We start from the raw sequence: 17,208 nt of genomic DNA, 5'->3' as shown, positions 1-17,208 counted from the left end.
CCTTTTTCCCGATGTAAATGGCTACAAGAATGGGACATTGAGTTTGAACCCATTGATGCCCGGAATTGACCACCTTGAACACGTCATCTTCAATAAAGAAGTGATAAAAGCACAACACAACATGATCGATGACATTAAAAAGTCCTGTATCCCTAAAGCTTTAAAGAAATGCTCGGACGAAGTAGAGGTGTTGAACAAGGAGAAGAGCAAAGTTGAGGCATTACTGGAAAGGATTACTGCTGCCAGTAGTAAAAAGGCATATAAAGGTGTGGTTGAAGGGCTCAATAATGTTCTAACCGAGGCGCACAACGAGTTGGAAAAAGAGCTTGGAAAGAGGGAAAAATGCCAGGCAGAAATGAACTATATATTAAGCAATTACTATTGATGGAATCTTAATGTACCTGCTTTAAATACATGCGATTTTTGTCAGTCGAGAGTTAATCTTATACTGTTGCTCTTGTTGATTATTTAAGTGCTGGATCTCAGTCCCTTGCAAACCTAATCACATTGTAGTAACATACTCCATGCAATCTCTATCGGGTATTTGGCAACAGCAAAGGACGCCACTTGATACCCTATCCAGCCTAGCCAAAATATGTGTGCATTACTGGAGATCTGCTACACAGTTGTCCTGGCACAAGTTTTCTTCCTCATTATATAATGAACAGCGTGTGACGAGTATCGAAATTTAAAAGGAACTCAGTAGGCGCGTTTAATGTCACCGATGGGCTACTAAGCAAATGGTAAAGCAACAGCTGAAACAAGCGAAGGCAACATGTATAGGAGAGGAGCATACAAAACAGCAGATAAAACGTATGCAAAATAAAGAGATGACAACAACAACTTAGACAAGTAGCACAAGAAGAAAGAAGAAGAGAACGTGTATACAGCCAGTTGTGAAAGCCAAGAGTCCAGAACAGGGTGATATTAATGAGACAGGTATATGAGCAGAAGTTTTCGTCTGCTTCTCTTCTCGTTCCGTCATTCGGTCTAATTTCGGACGATCAGACTAAACAAGCATGTTCTTTCAACTCTTCCTGCCATCTCCTAAAGGAGCGCAAGCACGAAACCGAGAAGTACAAGCGGCATGCTGGAAATTGCAAGCATGCTCTCAGCGTCGGAGGACGAGTCGGTATTACTCGCACTTGATGAAGTCTCAGTCGAGGTGGAACCTAACTTTCCTGTCGCGGAGGAACTAGAGGAGGAACCATTCAGGCGATCCGCATTCCGCTGGAAGTTGCGGCATTCGGTACACATATCAGAACACGTCATTCTATTAATAGAGGCGTAATGTCCTTACCACAAAGCCTGCAAGGGTCTCCAGGCTGCTTTCATTGCTGTTGATAACGCCGACCGCACCGGATCCGCATGCACCAGGGGCCGTATCGTAGAACCACATGGTTGTGTTTACGTTGGAAGGAAGGATGGGGACTGAAAGGACAGTAACGGCGGTCCCATTCGCAGTGTCGCGGAAACCGGAGTCAAAGCCATTTATTGTGATATTCGTGTCGTGTGCGGGCTGGCAAGGTGCGGCGAATGTTGACTGCGTCGCACTATGATTTCCAGACGTAACTACAAAGAAATAATTGGTTTTTGAGCATTAAAAAGTAAAAAATTAAAATAGGAAGTACAAGCACGTACAGTTGAAAAAGACGATGTCACCGACTTTCGCGGTAACGCGTTGCGGCGAGAAAGTGGTCGTGTTGTCTTTAATGGAATAGTTGGGCCCGGCAACCTGAATGTATATGTTTTCCGCTACAGCGAAGGTTGCTGTGAGCTATGTTAGTTCAACATCAGCAAGAACGAAAACGAGTCAGTATTTTTCTATCTTTATAGAAGTTTCAATGCTGTATGCTTACGATGGCGAAAAGCGAGAGAAATGCAGTACGCATGTCGAGTTGAAGTGAGTCGATGTCGGTAACAGTGAAGGATTGGACGTGTTCTATGAACAGCGCAAAGAGGCGAGGAGAAGAGACGTGAAAAAGAGGGATGTTGTGGTAGGGAAAAGAAGGCTACCCAACGCGCCCAAACCTTGCTTCCGTTATTCGCATGCCCGCCATAAAGCCTATGAATCGAAGTTATGAAACATCCTGTCATTTTGCCTGCCTACATGATTGGTTGATAGCAATTTAGGAAAGTCGCATATTGAAATATTAAATAAGTGATGAGCAGTTGGGTAATTTTGATGGCCGATCCGGCATTTTGGCATACCATGTGTATGTCGTCCAAATATCGCAAAATTTAATTTTTCGTCATTTTGGCTTTGCAATAGCAAACTCCTCCTAGCATTCAGCTGGAATTAACCAGTACCGCCGGGCTCTCGGTTAAGATAACCTTGCCCAGCTTTTCTATAAACTTAATTAGCAAAACTAGTCTTCATAAATGTCTGGATAAATGCTTTGTTCTTCTTGTAACCTAATTTACTGCATCCTTTGTAGAAACTTTCTTCTGCAGGATTATATCAAGCGCGAGAATAGTGCTCAATAACAGACTAACAGACATTAACAGGCTCAGATGCATTCAGCATTGTCATAGAAAATACATTTAGGATTATTCACTGAGGTAACTCACATACTGGCCCATTCTACAAATGCATGATTGTGAAGAAGAACAGAATACCCTCTTTCCTACTGCAGGAAACGAATGAGCATATAAATGGATATTTACAAGGTGTAAGTAATAGTATAGGTAAGAACCAAACGTACCAACATCACCAAATTGAACACGAAAATGTATTGGAATTTACTGCTAAGACGTATATTTTTTACATATTGTGGATCCTTATATTTGCTTATAAAGTCTACATGTAAATATATTGCCTTGTCAGACTCTGCACGTTTTGGTGATGAAGATCAATTATCTTATTTTATTACCCTATCTTTCAAAAAGAGAAAGGCTGAATGGACAGCTGCAACAGCTCTTTAGCGAGGATTGAAGATGAATTTGCAGTAATAGTATTTTTAAATTTAATTGGATACAAAAAATATATATAATAAAAACGAAAATCTTGCTCGTACGACGTAAATCCTGAACTTTCATGTGGCTGTGCACTGATCACCATCACCACCTTCCTGAATTGTTTCTTCATTCCTCTGTCTTCCACTCAACAATTCGAAATCTGCAAAGGAAAAGGCTCTGTGATGGGTCTTGCAGGACGAAAACAAAAGCAACGCATAGGTGCTGACCCTCGAAACCTCACTTGGGCAGACGGTACGTTTTCTTTACTATCGAGTTTGTCATTCGCTCATGTTTATTTCGTCTTGTCCGTTCGTTTTATCGTTGTCTCTTCGTCTTATACCAACCCATACCTACGATACATTTTAAATCGTGCGATGGCGTAGATGCGGCAAAATTCGGCCAAACGTACCTTGCGAAACTCGGATGGGATCCGTCTCGCGGACTTGGTGCATCGGGGGATGGACGTACTTCACACATCAAGGTCGTGCAGAAACTGAATATGCTCGGTATCGGCGCAGGTGCGAAGCAGGAGGGAGATGTTGCTTGGAAGCAGAACAGGGACTACGAGATGTTGTTGAAGAGACTGAACGAGGGATTAGAGGGTGGGAAGGATGATATTGGACAGGCGGAGGACGACGAAAGCAAGGTGGATGCAGACGGGGACAAGGGTGATGAAATACAGGTCAAGAAAAAGAGAAAACGAAAGCAAGATGTGGATGTGGATGCCGAGGATGAGGAGAAGCGCAGGCAGAAGAGAGAGAAGAAAGGGAAGAAGGCGAAAAGGGAGAAGGAGAAATTGGACAGCGAAAAGGTTGAAGAACTAGTGACGACCGACGAGAAAGCAGGACCCTCAGAACAGCCAGCCTCAGCTCTGGTTATTCAAGCTCCCACACCTCGCCCCATGGCGTACGTCCTCATTTATTGCTCTAATATTATTGTGTCAGATTCAGCATTTTGATACAGACACCGCGCACGATTCCTCCGTTCAAAGAAACTTGCTTCCCACTCTTCAACCGCTGTCGCTGAGATACTCGGTATCGCCACCTCTTCTTCCAATACTCCTGTCGCTTTCGGCTCTGCCACGCCCTTCCCTCCTAGTTCTGATAGCTCGACGCCGGTCACGGAGGCAGATCAAGAAATACGGACGTCAAGCATAAGTGTCGGAGATTACTTCAGAGAGAAGCTTGCCAGTCGAGCGAATTCTCGTATCGCAGCTGCGTCTCCGTTATCATCGTCTATTATACCACAAGATCCAACGAACGCGGTCGACAACGGGACAGCAGGTACTTGTTCCTACGATGAAGACAATGCGCCACGCAGAGGACTCGGCTCAAGAGCGATCCATGTACCTCAGACAGCTGCGAAGGACGATGAGGATGTACCACGTGCTGGGCTTGGTATGAAATTTGGCATGCTAATGGGTGGTTTCACACGTCCAGATTCTACGCCAGCTTCCTCGGCAGAGACGCCAGAAGAATCACAACCAGACGACGGGAAAGAAAAGAAAGGGAAGAAAAAGAAAAAGCGGAAGGACAGGGCGTCTGAAAAGCTAGTCGAGGACGATTCACCTAAGGATACCTCCACTGAAGTTCGGGACGATCAGGAAGACGCGAGGAAGAAAGACAAGGCAGCGCGAAGGGAGAAGAAACAGAAGGACAAGGAGAAAAAGAAAAGGGAGCAGTACACTGAGGAAGACTTGTAGTGATTCGTCCCAGCGTCGTTAGACTTTGCAATTCATTACTTTCTTTTAGGTTTTGTTTTCGGCTTACTTCCTACATAGACCACTGTAAGGTAACTCACTGTGCCTTACAATTGAAATTCTTCTCCTCAAAAGCACACTCTTAACTGACTGAGATAACTAGTATTGAGTGTAGGGCAAGGGGAAAAGAATCCCCTTACCTATAGCATGATTCTGTTTTCTATATGTACAATACACGCAGTTTACAGTTTATTTCCTAACTAAGTAATAAAAGAGAAAACATGCTGACCTGTCTTCCAAAGGATAGTACATTGATACACTATCAGACTAGAGGGTCTAAAGCTCTCAGAGAGCACATTGTCACATACACCCTTTAGCATTTAGTCCCTAAATGCTTAAAAATTAGTAAGAAACATGAAAATTACATGTAAATAGCAAATATTAAAAGAAATATTAAGTAATACCTTTACACTGTGTTGACAAACATATTCTCAGAGTCTATCACTGTCTGTTCATTATTATCCAAAGTTGATCCAACAAGGGGCACATTCACTACAAGAGTTCTATTCATAAGTGACTCAGGAGTTGTATCATGTAGAACAGGTACAGTAAGTCTGACAGTAATAGGATCTGTAGGAGAAGTATTAATGACTGGTGCCTGGTTCAATGTAGGAGAAACTAACAGTATTAGTAAAGTTAGTTGTGTGGTAGTAAAGTCTAGCACTCTAAACAGTGTCAATCTGAGATTAGTAAGACAGTTCTGTTTAAAGTTGTAAGAGTAGAATAAAGTGTTCCCACCCTCCAAAAGCTCTACACAGTACTTCATTCCTTTAGTATAAAGGTAAATGATAGTGTGGTGAATGATAATAATAAAACTACCTTGATTCAACACAGTATTCTTATAGTAAACAAAGTCTTGTAAGACTTTAACTATCTTCTTGTGTTACTCTCTGTTCTGAAACAGTAGTATAGTACTAAGACATGTGTACAGTAGTACATGATAGTTATAGAGTCAAAGTACAATAAGGTAATACTCAGAGAGTTGTGTTCCTGAGTCAATTGTGTTCAAATGAACAGTATGAGAGAAGTTTGTAATGTCCTAAAGTTTGTCATTGTTAAAGTGATAGTTTGTTCTCACACTAGAGTTATAAGTGATCCAATTATGATTAATAGTCTGTACTTACAGTTCTACAATCTACTATAGTAGTGGATGAGATAAGTTAGTACTAGGTATGATAGATGAGAGCTTAGTATCATTAAGGATAGACATAGTAACAGTAATGTAGGTATATGTACAGTATTCAAGCTTATTATATGTGTCCTTTCAATTGTCTATACTGTTTTTGTATGTTGTAAGGGTGAACTCATATAAAACAAGGCTAATACTAATCTGTAGATTGTTTGTATCTAGTTTTCCCTTTCTGGGAGTTAGCACATTAATGGATTCAATATCTAATGTGTTCAAATATGATTGTAATACCTTAAGGTACAATATTTTATTATATAGTAGTTATATGTAATCTCTAACTTTCTAAAGTACTTTGAAAATAGTAGTATTACCTTGTCCTATGTGTGTTTCAATAGAATCAACTGTCTATTCATTAGATTCATTACTAATTCTAGTAACTTGACTAGTATCTCTTCCAGGAAACAATCTATTATTATTTAGAATATGTATCCTTAGTATTAAGGTATAGAAAACTAGGTGAATGTTCTGGTTCCTTAATTCATTTGGCAATTCAAGTTTGAATGCCTTGTTTCCTACAATCCTAATAATTCAATAGGGTCCTATATACTTTAGTACTAGTTTCCTTACTCTCTGTCTTGGTAAATTCATGTTCTTTATAGAGATATACACTAAGTTGTCTAGTTTGAAGGGAGAGGGTCTTTACATTCTATTTGTGTGTCTAGTTTGCTTTACCCTTGCTTGGAGAATAGTATCATGTACTTGTAAGATAGTGTTCTTTACTTTTTATGTAAATATTCTAACTCTAGAGTATTTGTCTCTCCTAGGATCATTCTATAGTAAAGTATATAGTATTCTTTCATAGTTTAAAAAGAATAGAGTGTAACCTGTAGTCTCTGACCTTACTGAATTAATTGCAAACTCAATCATAAGTAGTTTGTATATCCAATCCTTTTGTTTAGGAAAAATACACTGTCTAAGTATCTGAGTAATTGTTCTGTTCATTTACTCAGTTAATTTATCAGTCTAAGGATAGTATACACTTGACAGTTTGAGCTTAATTCTAATCAACTCATACAATTGTTTTAAAACATACTAGTAAACAATGAATCTCTATTACTTATAATGTAATTAGAGAGTCTATAAAGCTTGTAAATGTTTTTAAACACTATTTTAGTAATATCTCTTACTCTGTATATCTGTTTTAATAGAATAATGTGTACTATACTTATTAGTAGATATATAATTGTACAAATCATATTAAACGTTCCTAAACAGTTCTTTACTTTAGGAAAAGGTTCTACAAAGTCTATACTAATTCCTTCCTATAGTCTACTTAGTGTTAGGCAAGATGTGTTCTCTAGGTTAATAGTACTCTCAAACTACAAATGTAGATCTACAGCCCTTAATCCAACTATATTCCCAAAACTACCAGCTAGGATTTATGCTAGGAGAACAAGTAGGAATATAAGAAGAGTCAAAAAACTAAGGAACTACTGTATCTACAGACTGCTTTTTATAATAACTAAATAACAAGAGTAAAGTAAGGAATAAAACTTGAGAATAAGATTAAAGAAATAATAAGAACAAATATTGCAAAGCTAACAGGCACATTAGAGGCTAGGAAGAATTAACAGAGTGTTGTACATTAGAGAATATAGGCTAAGAGGCTATTGTACAAAAGAGGCATGAGTTACTATATTGGGTAAGAAATAGATTGACTGTATTATAATTGTATACACTACCTCATGTCTCTGTAGCTCTCTCCTGTGCTCAATACTGAGACAATCTTTATGAAACTTTGTAGAACAATAGATAAGATGTTAAGGATTATGAAAATCCAGTAGTAATGTTGGTTTTTCACAAAACTGACAGAGATATAAAGAAAATAAAATAGGTCCAATCCTACAATCCTAATATCACCTCCCTCATCAGGTTGTACATCCTAGACAACCAAAGCTAGGGGCTATTTTGTCTAAGTAAAGTGTCAAAGTTCCTAAAGGTTCCTTTTACAATGTTTAGTCATTTTAGACTACTAGGATAGGCTTTATAGAAATCCCTAACAGTATTCTAAGTATGAGTAAGATCATTTTCAGACTACTAAGTTACTTCCTAGTATCCTACCCATTTGACAAGAAACTAAAGCTTTCCCTTATAGAGTCAAGAGTCAAGGATAGTCTCAACTTTGTATTTGATTTTATTATCTACAAGTTTAGGAGGAGGAGGAGGAGGAGTCTTCTGAATATTAAAGACCTGAGGAACATATAGTTTGAGCAGAATTTTATTAAACACTAGGTGAATCAATTATCTCTAAGGTAGTTTGAGCCTATATATACTAGCTCTAACTTTTGAGTCAACCTTAAAAGGATCAAACTACTTGTCATCAAACTTTTTAGTAGGTCTGGTAGTCTTTATGTTTCTTGAGTCCAAACACACTATATCTTCTAACTTGTACTATATAGAGGGCCTGAATAGTAATTATAGTACTTCTTTATAGCTTTAACAGCTTAGTCTAAGCTTTTCTTTACAAGTTCCTAAACATCTTTAGTATACTTAGCCTATTATTCAACTGAATATGTACTAGTCTTAGTCAAAACCGATCCAAAGCCTATAGAGTGTCTTCTAGAGTTGACATAGAACAGGGAGAACTTTGTAGTAGAGTGTTCTTGATTGTTATATACAAACTCAGCTATAGAAATCTATTCTGCCCAGTCTGACTGTCTATAGTCAACATACAAGCAGAGATACTGTTCTATCTCTTAATTAATACACTCAGTTTGACTATCAGTTTAAGGATAATATACTATAAAGGGATTCCCTTCAATATAAAGAGCTTTGTAAAGTTCTCTCATAAATTTAGTATTGAATTGTAGTCCTCTGTCATGTATAATCTTCCTAGGTAATTTATAGAGTCTAAAGACTTGATCCCTGTACAGTCTAGCTATTCCCTCAGTTATAACCTTTATAGTAGTTAGAAGAGCATGTATTTGCTTAGAGAAACAATCCACAATAACACAAATAGTGTTAAATCCCTTAGACTCAGGCAATTCACTAATTAAATCAACAGATATTACCTACTAAGGTTTAGTAAGTGTATTATAAGAATGTAATGCCTTTTATTTTGTAGTGTGTAGGAATTTTGTTCTTTAGCATTTATTACAGTCTTGAACATACTTCTTAGTATCTGTCCTTATCTGTAGCTACCAGATCTCTCTCTGAATCATTTCAAGCATATTTCTATACTCTGAATGTTCTACAAGTAGTGAATCATAATATTCCTTTAGAACTATTAGTACAAGGTCTAATAAAACATATATTTTTGAATTCCTACACATATAGTCATTTCTAATAAGTATACTAGCTAGGTACTCCTCTCCTTTGTCTAATAATTCCTACTAAGTGTTTCAGATCTTTTACAGAATGACTTTACTACCTGTATACACTATTCCTCTTAACTAAGAGTCTTTAATAAAGGTAACATCTTTGTTATCATACTCTCCCTTATCAAATTAAGGACTTCAAGATAGTGTATCTGCTTTTGTAAGTGTTTTTCCAGGTTTATACATTAAAACAAAGTTATAGTCTGCCAGTTCTGTTCTCTAGCAAGCCTTTCTATAGTTTAACTTGTAGGGAGCCTTAAAGTATGTCAAATTAGTATGGTCAGACTATACTTTAAAGGTTTGTCTTACTCTCAACAAGTACTAGTGCCAGTCCTTAATGGCTTCAACAATAGCAAGCATTTCTTTATTATAGATCTTATAATTTTGCTCTACAGGGTTTAGAGATTGAGATCTGAATACTATAGGATGCTATACACTATTTTACTTTTGAGAAAGGACTGCTCCAAGTGTGTAATTAGACAAATCAGCTTCTACTCTAAAGAGATCATACTTATTTAGAATTGTAAGGACAGGCTGTAAGCTTAATTGTCTCTTAAGCTCTTTCATAGCCTCTCTTTACTCATTTCCCCAAGTAAATGGAACCTTCCCAGTTAGTTTAGTGAGTAGACAAACTATTTTACTATAGTTCTTAATAAATCTCTAATACTAGTTACAGAAACTAGTAAACTATTATAATTGCTTTAAGTTCTTTGGTTCTAACTATTCATTAATAGGCCTTACTTTTTTCAGGTGCATTCAAATCTTATTGTTCCCAATAATGTTTCCAAGATACTTAATAGTAGATCTTTTGAATTCACACTTCTAGGGCTTAAGGAACAAGTGATTCTCTTACAGAATTGTAAAAACCCTTTAAACTAGGTGTTTATACTCTTTAATATCTTTAGAATAGATGAGGATATTGTCTAGATAGACAACAACTAATCCCTTATTAATTAATTCACTAAAGATATTGTTTACAAAGCTCTAGAATGTAGTAGAGACATTTGTAAGACTAAAGAACATAACTGTAGGCTCAAACAATCCTAGATTTGTTCTGAAAGCTGCCTTCTACTCATCACCCTCTCTGATTCAAATATTATAGTATTCCTAGTGTACATTAAGCTTTGTAAAGTACTTAGAATCTTTGACCTTATCCAGAAGCTCTTGAATTAAAAGTAGAGGGTACTTGTTCTTAATAGTACCTTTATTAAGCTTTCTGTAATCTTGGATCAGTCTCAAAGATCCATCCTCCTTCTTAATAAAGAAGAAAGACAATACTATATAGGACTTTGAATATTAAATCCTTTCTAAAGCCAGATTCTCAGAAATAAAATTCTTGAGTGTATCTTATTCTCTGAGAGCTAGAGAGTACACTTTACAATCTGTAGCCTTAAAATCCAGCTTTAGATTAATAGTATGGTCCTAAGATTAATACTCTAGTAATTACTCAAAGGATTCTTTACTGAATACATTCTTGTATACTTTAAGATAATAAGGGATTATAAAAACCAGGATAGGATCATTATTAGTTCTCCTTAAGTACTCTAGGACATCTGAATACATCTCTGGTTCATTCAAGGACATGGAACAACTGTCTAAACATCTAGTAAAGGACACAATGTCTTGTCTCTAATCAATTTCCAGATTATACTTGTTTAACTAATTATATTCTAGAAAGATATTACTTAATACTAATATAGTGACTGTCAGACAAATTGTCTCTGTATGTACTTTAACAGAGAGTTCCACTTCAACATAGTCCTTTAGAAGACCTTCATTATTGTTTGTACTATTAGTATTAAAGACTAGGAAGGGATTCTTAAAAGGATATGTTGTTAATTTGTTATTCTTAACAAAACCTACATTTATATATAATCTAGTACACTCTGAATCAATTAGAGTATACACATTAATGAGTCTATAATCTGTTTTAATTGTCAAGAACATATCCAGTTGCCTTCTAGTACTAGAGTGAATGTACAAAGCTTCCCTAGGAGAAACTGAGTCTACAAGTCTATAAAGAATGTCTAAAACTGTTCCTACACCTTCTACCTCTTTACAGACTTTAGAATTAATAGGTTCATTAAAGAAATAAGAGTCTTTACTGTCTAGAGTGTTATAGTACAAACAATAATTGTCTATATTTGATTCAGATGTTTAGTATCAATTATTTACATGACAATAACTCTGTTCTAACTCTTCCTTAGAAAATACAGTATTTATACCTAAGGATTGACAAAAGACTCCTCTTTCTTAATCTGTTCCTTGTCTGATTCTTTATTTATAAAGTCCCCTTCCTTCAATTCCTACATTGCCTCTACAAAAGCAAACCTTTCTTTGAGTCTTATAGCTCTAAGAATTGTTCTAACTCTTTAATACTAAGAAGGACAAACTCTAGCAAAGTGACCAATCTCTCTACAAATGTAACAAGCTTGATTTTTCTTAGTATTGTTAATTAAGATGTTTATTGGTTCTCTAGCTCCTAAGAATGTTTTTCTATTAGGAGTTGACCTAAAAGGATGTAAGGTTGGTTAAGAATTTGTCTGTACATTTAGAGCTTTAAAAAGTACAGTAGAATTGGATTGAGGAGAGTTGTAAGCCTTGTTAGGAAGATTGAAGTGTAGACAATTGTCAGATTGACTATTAGAGAGTCCCTTACATGTAAGAGTCTCTCTGAGTTATATAGTAACTGTCCCTTCCTTTAGATAAGAAAGTATAAAGAGTATCTTCTTTTTACTATTATAGAAGGCTCTTTCATTAGTTAGAATATATAGTAGACATTCTCTTTTAAAGTCCTAATAATTCTTGCCTCCTTTGTACTCTCTAAGAGCTGTAGCAATCTTTCCCAGGTTTCTAATAGTAGTATAGTATATTACTATAGTAGACACTTGACTAGTGACTTCTGTAATCAAGAGGGAGACTGAATCCATGTCTAAGTATATATATACACCTTACTAGGGCTGTACAAGCTTGTGAGAGAGTGTAAGAGAGTTTCCTAGAGGATTTGACATTGTTCCTAAGGCTAGCTCTAATAAATTAACTTCTAAAGTACTGAATACTCTTTCAAATGCTTGAGCAAGCTCTAAAACGTCTGAGTCTTTGTTAGAGGATAGTATGAATGATTATGAACAATGTCTAAGTCCTAGGAACAGTTCCTTCAACTAGTTTGCTACTTAGACAACTTTGATCTTTCAGTTTTAAACTCTTAAGTGTAAGGAAACTCACTGTTCCTCACAAGAGAATTCTAATCACCCTTAGTTCACTCAACTACTGACTGGGATAACCTAGTACTTGAGCAAGGGGTCAGGGGAAAAGAATCCCCTTTACCCAGTAGTCAATACTGTCTTTTATAAGGGTATACATGTGTAGATACATGAGGAGGAAGTGTAACTAACTATAATGAGAATATATGTGCTTGTGGGTCCTACTGTGCAATGATCTGACACAATCAGCAATGTAGTAGTAATAAAATACAAACCAGTAAATCAAATCCTTACACTCACCCTCTAGCATTTAGTCCTAAATGCTAAAAATTAGTAGAAAAGGTGGAAAACTTACTTAAAGTAACAGTTAGTAACAAGTAAATAATAAAATACCTTGCCTATGTGTATGGGAAACATTCTCATGATGTATCACTGCCTCTCTGAAGTGATCCGAAGTCGATCTGGTAAGTATTGAGACAGTGGTGGCATTCTAGACAGTAGGTAGCATGGTTCCAAACCATGTAAAGCTAGATAAAACGTTAATAGAATTAAATGTAGTCAATATTACTGTATAGTCAATTAGTAGGAAAGTTGCCTCTTGATTGTTGCTATCAATACAACACTTTTCAAAGAGAATCGGTGGAGTTCCTGAGGAGATATGGTGTTTTGGCTCTTGAGTGTTCTGAGACACACAGTGTAGATCAATATGTACAGAAGTGGAAATTCCAGCAGTATAGTAATTGCAAATATTCTCTTCTCCTGTGTCTTCAGGAAGCATGGAGGTAAATCCCTGATTAACAAAGCTATAGCCTTCTTCCTCAATAGAATGTATTAGTGTTGTGGCTTCTAGCTGACCTTGTGTGTTTCTCTGCTTCTGTAGAATAGTCATACAATAATAGATAGCAGAGATGTATTCCAAAATTCCTCTACTATGTCCTTGATTTTTCCAATAGACTAGTTCCTGCAAATGTAGTACCTTGTGCTTGTATTAGTAGAATGTCTCCAAATGTGTACTCTTTTGCATACAATAACAAACTGTGATGCAAAACTGGATATCCTGTTGAGCTTGATGTCCAAATACTAATTGCAGAGTGTAACCTAGAGTGTAATATCTGTCCTTGAATGAAAATATTGTCTCAAATTCAATGAGATTGTAATGTATGAGCCTAATATCACCAGATATGTGTGTATATACATGGTATCTCAGTGTGTGATGAATGTCCTGCTGTATTCTCATACTGTTTCCTTGTGTCTTGACTCATTTGTGTCTTTGTAAGTTGATTGATTCGATTTCTGAATTGTCCAAGTATACTTTCAATGTCTTATGGTGTAATGTTCTATCACACTGTGTCCAAGTAGCATTCTCTACTTTCCTGAATGCCATAACTGTCTGTATACTGTGTTGTTCCATGTATGTCTCAATAAAATGTCCTGTCTGTATGTACAGTAGCACTGCCTGAAGTCCTGAGTGTATGCTGCCAATTCTCTGTCCATTTAGCAAATCTATGTGTGGATCAATGTACTCTAGTACTGACTTCCTGTCTTTCTGTGTCCTTGTCCTTGTTCTAATGTATTCTTTCCTTATGTACCTATTGTGTGTCCTGTTTCCTGTAGTACTGATACTGTCTAGTACTGTGAAGTCCTTTGCAAAATCGTTTTGTTGTAGATCAAGTAAGAAAATTGTATATTCAAACATGATTGTATGCTCAAAGAGTGTGTATACAATGCAATGTGTGTGCCTCTTGCCCTCTCATCAAAATATGACTTCATTTTTGGTGTAAAATGTCTGGTACTGTCCTAGAACATATCTGTAGTGTCTGGAGAAGTCTTCTACATGTTTTCATACTTCAAACTGATTGTAACTACTCATTCCTAGAGTAGATTGAACTGTATCATTGTTTAATAGATGTCCTAGAGCTTCCTAATACTCTATTTCCTTCTGTAGCATTGAAATATTATGCTTGAATGTTTGAATAGTCTGTTCAATCATTACTAATTCACTATCACTCTGATCTTCACTAGCTGTATACATATTACCTTCACTTTTCCTTGAAGTAGTGTGATAATCTGTTTGAGTGGATTGAGCAGATTGAGCAGATTGTCTGGGTTCCAAACCTGTTCTCTGGCTTGAAGTTGCCCTCTGAACTTCTGTACTTTGTTCCATACAATGTGTATTGTTTCCTGATCTCAGTAGTGTCTTACTATCATTGTAGTACATAGATTGTAACAGTTCTACATCCTGTAGGTTGTAATTGTCATCCTATAGCTTGAATAACTTGATTCTTACTATGTATCCTGAGTATATGTGTACTAGCACATCTGTTTGAGTGTCTGTAATGTTCATAATATGTCTGATAGAGTGTCCTGAGTCTATTCTAATGAATCCTGGCTGTCTGAAGGTGTATTTCATAATGTAATACCTTATGTTCTGCCTTAGATACAATGTATACTATAGATCCTTGTATTCTGATCTGGTTCTAACGTTTCTGAACAATTCTTCATCATGAACTGTATAGTTCTGTAGTGTAACATCCAATTGTACCTTATAGAACATTGTTCTATGTAAAGTTCTTCGATCATGCTCATTATAGACTGTTTCTTCAATCCTGAAGATGGAAATGTCTGTTTCAATGTTGTAGAATCAATATGCCTGAATGTCTGAACATTCTCCTAGTCCTGAAATTGTCTGAAGCAGTTCTTTGCTTTTGAATACCTTCCTGTACTGAATAGAATCAACTGTGTATGTGTATGTCTGTGTCTTTCTATCACTGTTAATGTATCTCCATGCCTGATACTTATTCTGAAGCTGTATCATTGTATTCCTAATGTATATACACTTTTCCTTGCTCAATGTACTAATTTCTGTCCTTCAATGTATGATGTAGCCTTCTAACTTAATAGAATACCTGTTTGAATTGTTTAGATTGAAATACTTCTCAGTATCTAAGAGTAGTCGTATTTTATAGTCAAGTAATGCTTGATAGATTGTCCTGCTTGCACAGTTTACTATTTGTATTGCCTTGTAAACTATAATACTATCTGGCTAGTTGTATTCCAATCTTCTAACAATCTCAGGTCCTTTCCTGATGTCCTGGTATGTATTCCTGTTGTCTGTGAACATCCTGTATTTCTTAAGAGTGTTGTTTCAATTTGTGGCTCTAAGAATTGGTAATAGTGTCTCTGAAGTGTCTATATATATGTTGCCTTACACCTGTAGCATCTTAGATTCCTTGAAACAATGGTTGTATGTGTGTTTCCTAGTCCTTTCCATGTGCCATACGTATCTGTAGTCTTGTAGAATCCTTTCTACACTGTATGCCTATGCTTTTGAGCATAAAATGTCATTGTATGTACTATACAATTGTCTATCTTGATGTTTAGACTTCCTACAATGTTTATTCCTGTACTGAATGCCTGTAGTACAATGCCTAAGTGTTATAGTCTCATAGGGTCTCAAATATACTGAATTCGCCCTTTCAAATGCATTGTTTGCATGCCTGCACTTGTGTTCTATTGTAGAACTCTCTTGTTCCATTACTGAATCCTCAGTATTGCCTTTACAAAGTATCCAAATTGATAAAACATGTATATTGCTGCTAGATATGTAAGAATCTGTGTCATAGTCTGTAATTGACTCCAATTCTATGTAGTTCTTACTGTCCAAGTTGTCTGCTAACTTATCTAAAGCAGTGTAACCAATACTGACATTACTAGATGATGAACTATCATCCTATACATTGTTCAATCTGATTGTATTATGAGTAGGACAATTCCTGGCTAAGTGGTCATCTTGTTCACAAATAAAACATAGTCCTTTTGCTCTCATTTCATCCAATTTTGATTGGGAATGATGCTTGAAACCTGTAGCATATGTCCTGTGATTGTTTTCTGTCTTGCTTTCATGCTGGTCATTGTTCCTCAATGGATAATACAATTGCCTGGCCTTTCCTTTAGCATTTATGCTGCTTGTATGCATAGTATCCTGACTAGAGTCACTGTGGTCTGAATTATTGCTTTCACTATCCTGTAGAGTGAATTGATTGTTTCCTGAATTATCAGAACTGTCTGTATACAAATAATCACTCTGAGAATCATTGCTACATCCTTACAGATGGAATTAATGTCTAGAATCTATGTACCATTTGATTCCTATGGATTCATTTGCTTTCTCAATACTCTCAAGCCTATCCTTATAGATTGAGTAATCTACAGTGTCTAGATTCAAGCAATCTAATCGTAATTGCCTCTGGTACTTGGAATTCAATCCATACCATGCCTGTCTGGTCAAATCTTGCTAAGAAATGTCTCCTAGATTTGTAGCTTTCATCTCTAGATTGTACAAATAATCCTGAATGTTCCTATTACCTTGTTTCAAAGTATTGAACTCTTTCTACAGTATTTCAGTAAAGTTAGAAGGGAAACAAAAGTCCATAAGTTCTCTAAAGAATTGAGCAAGTGTCCATCTATACTCATGGTTTGCAATCTTTTGCAAATAGAAATTCATTACTTTTCCCTTAATAAAACCTGGCATTATCCCTACTTGGCTCTTAGGGAAATGATGAAGTCCTGATTGTTTCATGTACTAATTGACTTCAATAACAAACTTTGTATACTTCTGCAAGTCTGGTTCACCTGAGTATACTGTAGGAGCTATTAGTTCTGTACTGTGCATCTGTATCTTCAATTTAAGGAGTTCTTTGTTCTGTTTCTTCCTCAAGTGTTTCTTGTGCTTCTTAGTAGCTTCAGTATCACTCAAATTGATGTCTGATAGTTCGAATAAAG

The 17,208-nt window shown here is 36.3% G+C and overlaps 2 protein-coding genes across 2 annotated transcripts; one reads left to right on the top strand and one right to left on the bottom strand.

Annotated features, from left to right (window-relative positions):
* Positions 1–692: 692 nt before the first annotated feature.
* On the bottom strand, positions 693–1,918 carry FOMMEDRAFT_101414 (uncharacterized protein). The gene is made up of 4 exons (XM_007261889.1): positions 1,860–1,918; positions 1,642–1,777; positions 1,301–1,572; positions 693–1,230 (listed from the first exon to the last, which is right to left on the bottom strand). The coding sequence occupies exons 1-4, from the start codon at positions 1,890–1,892 to the stop codon at positions 1,048–1,050; spliced, it is 624 nt and encodes a 207-aa protein (XP_007261951.1). The 5' UTR covers positions 1,893–1,918; the 3' UTR covers positions 693–1,047.
* A 1,210-nt stretch (positions 1,919–3,128) lies between these two features.
* FOMMEDRAFT_164781 (uncharacterized protein) lies at positions 3,129–4,810 on the top strand. The gene is made up of 3 exons (XM_007261888.1): positions 3,129–3,210; positions 3,342–3,864; positions 3,922–4,810. The coding sequence occupies exons 1-3, from the start codon at positions 3,141–3,143 to the stop codon at positions 4,658–4,660; spliced, it is 1,332 nt and encodes a 443-aa protein (XP_007261950.1). The 5' UTR covers positions 3,129–3,140; the 3' UTR covers positions 4,661–4,810.
* The last annotated feature ends 12,398 nt before the right edge of the window (positions 4,811–17,208 follow it).

Source organism: Fomitiporia mediterranea (assembly GCF_000271605.1).
Source record: "Fomitiporia mediterranea MF3/22 unplaced genomic scaffold FOMMEscaffold_1, whole genome shotgun sequence".
In the NCBI taxonomy this organism is placed as follows: Eukaryota; Fungi; Basidiomycota; class Agaricomycetes; order Hymenochaetales; family Hymenochaetaceae; genus Fomitiporia; species Fomitiporia mediterranea.
This window is presented reverse-complemented; position numbering and strand designations above follow the sequence as displayed.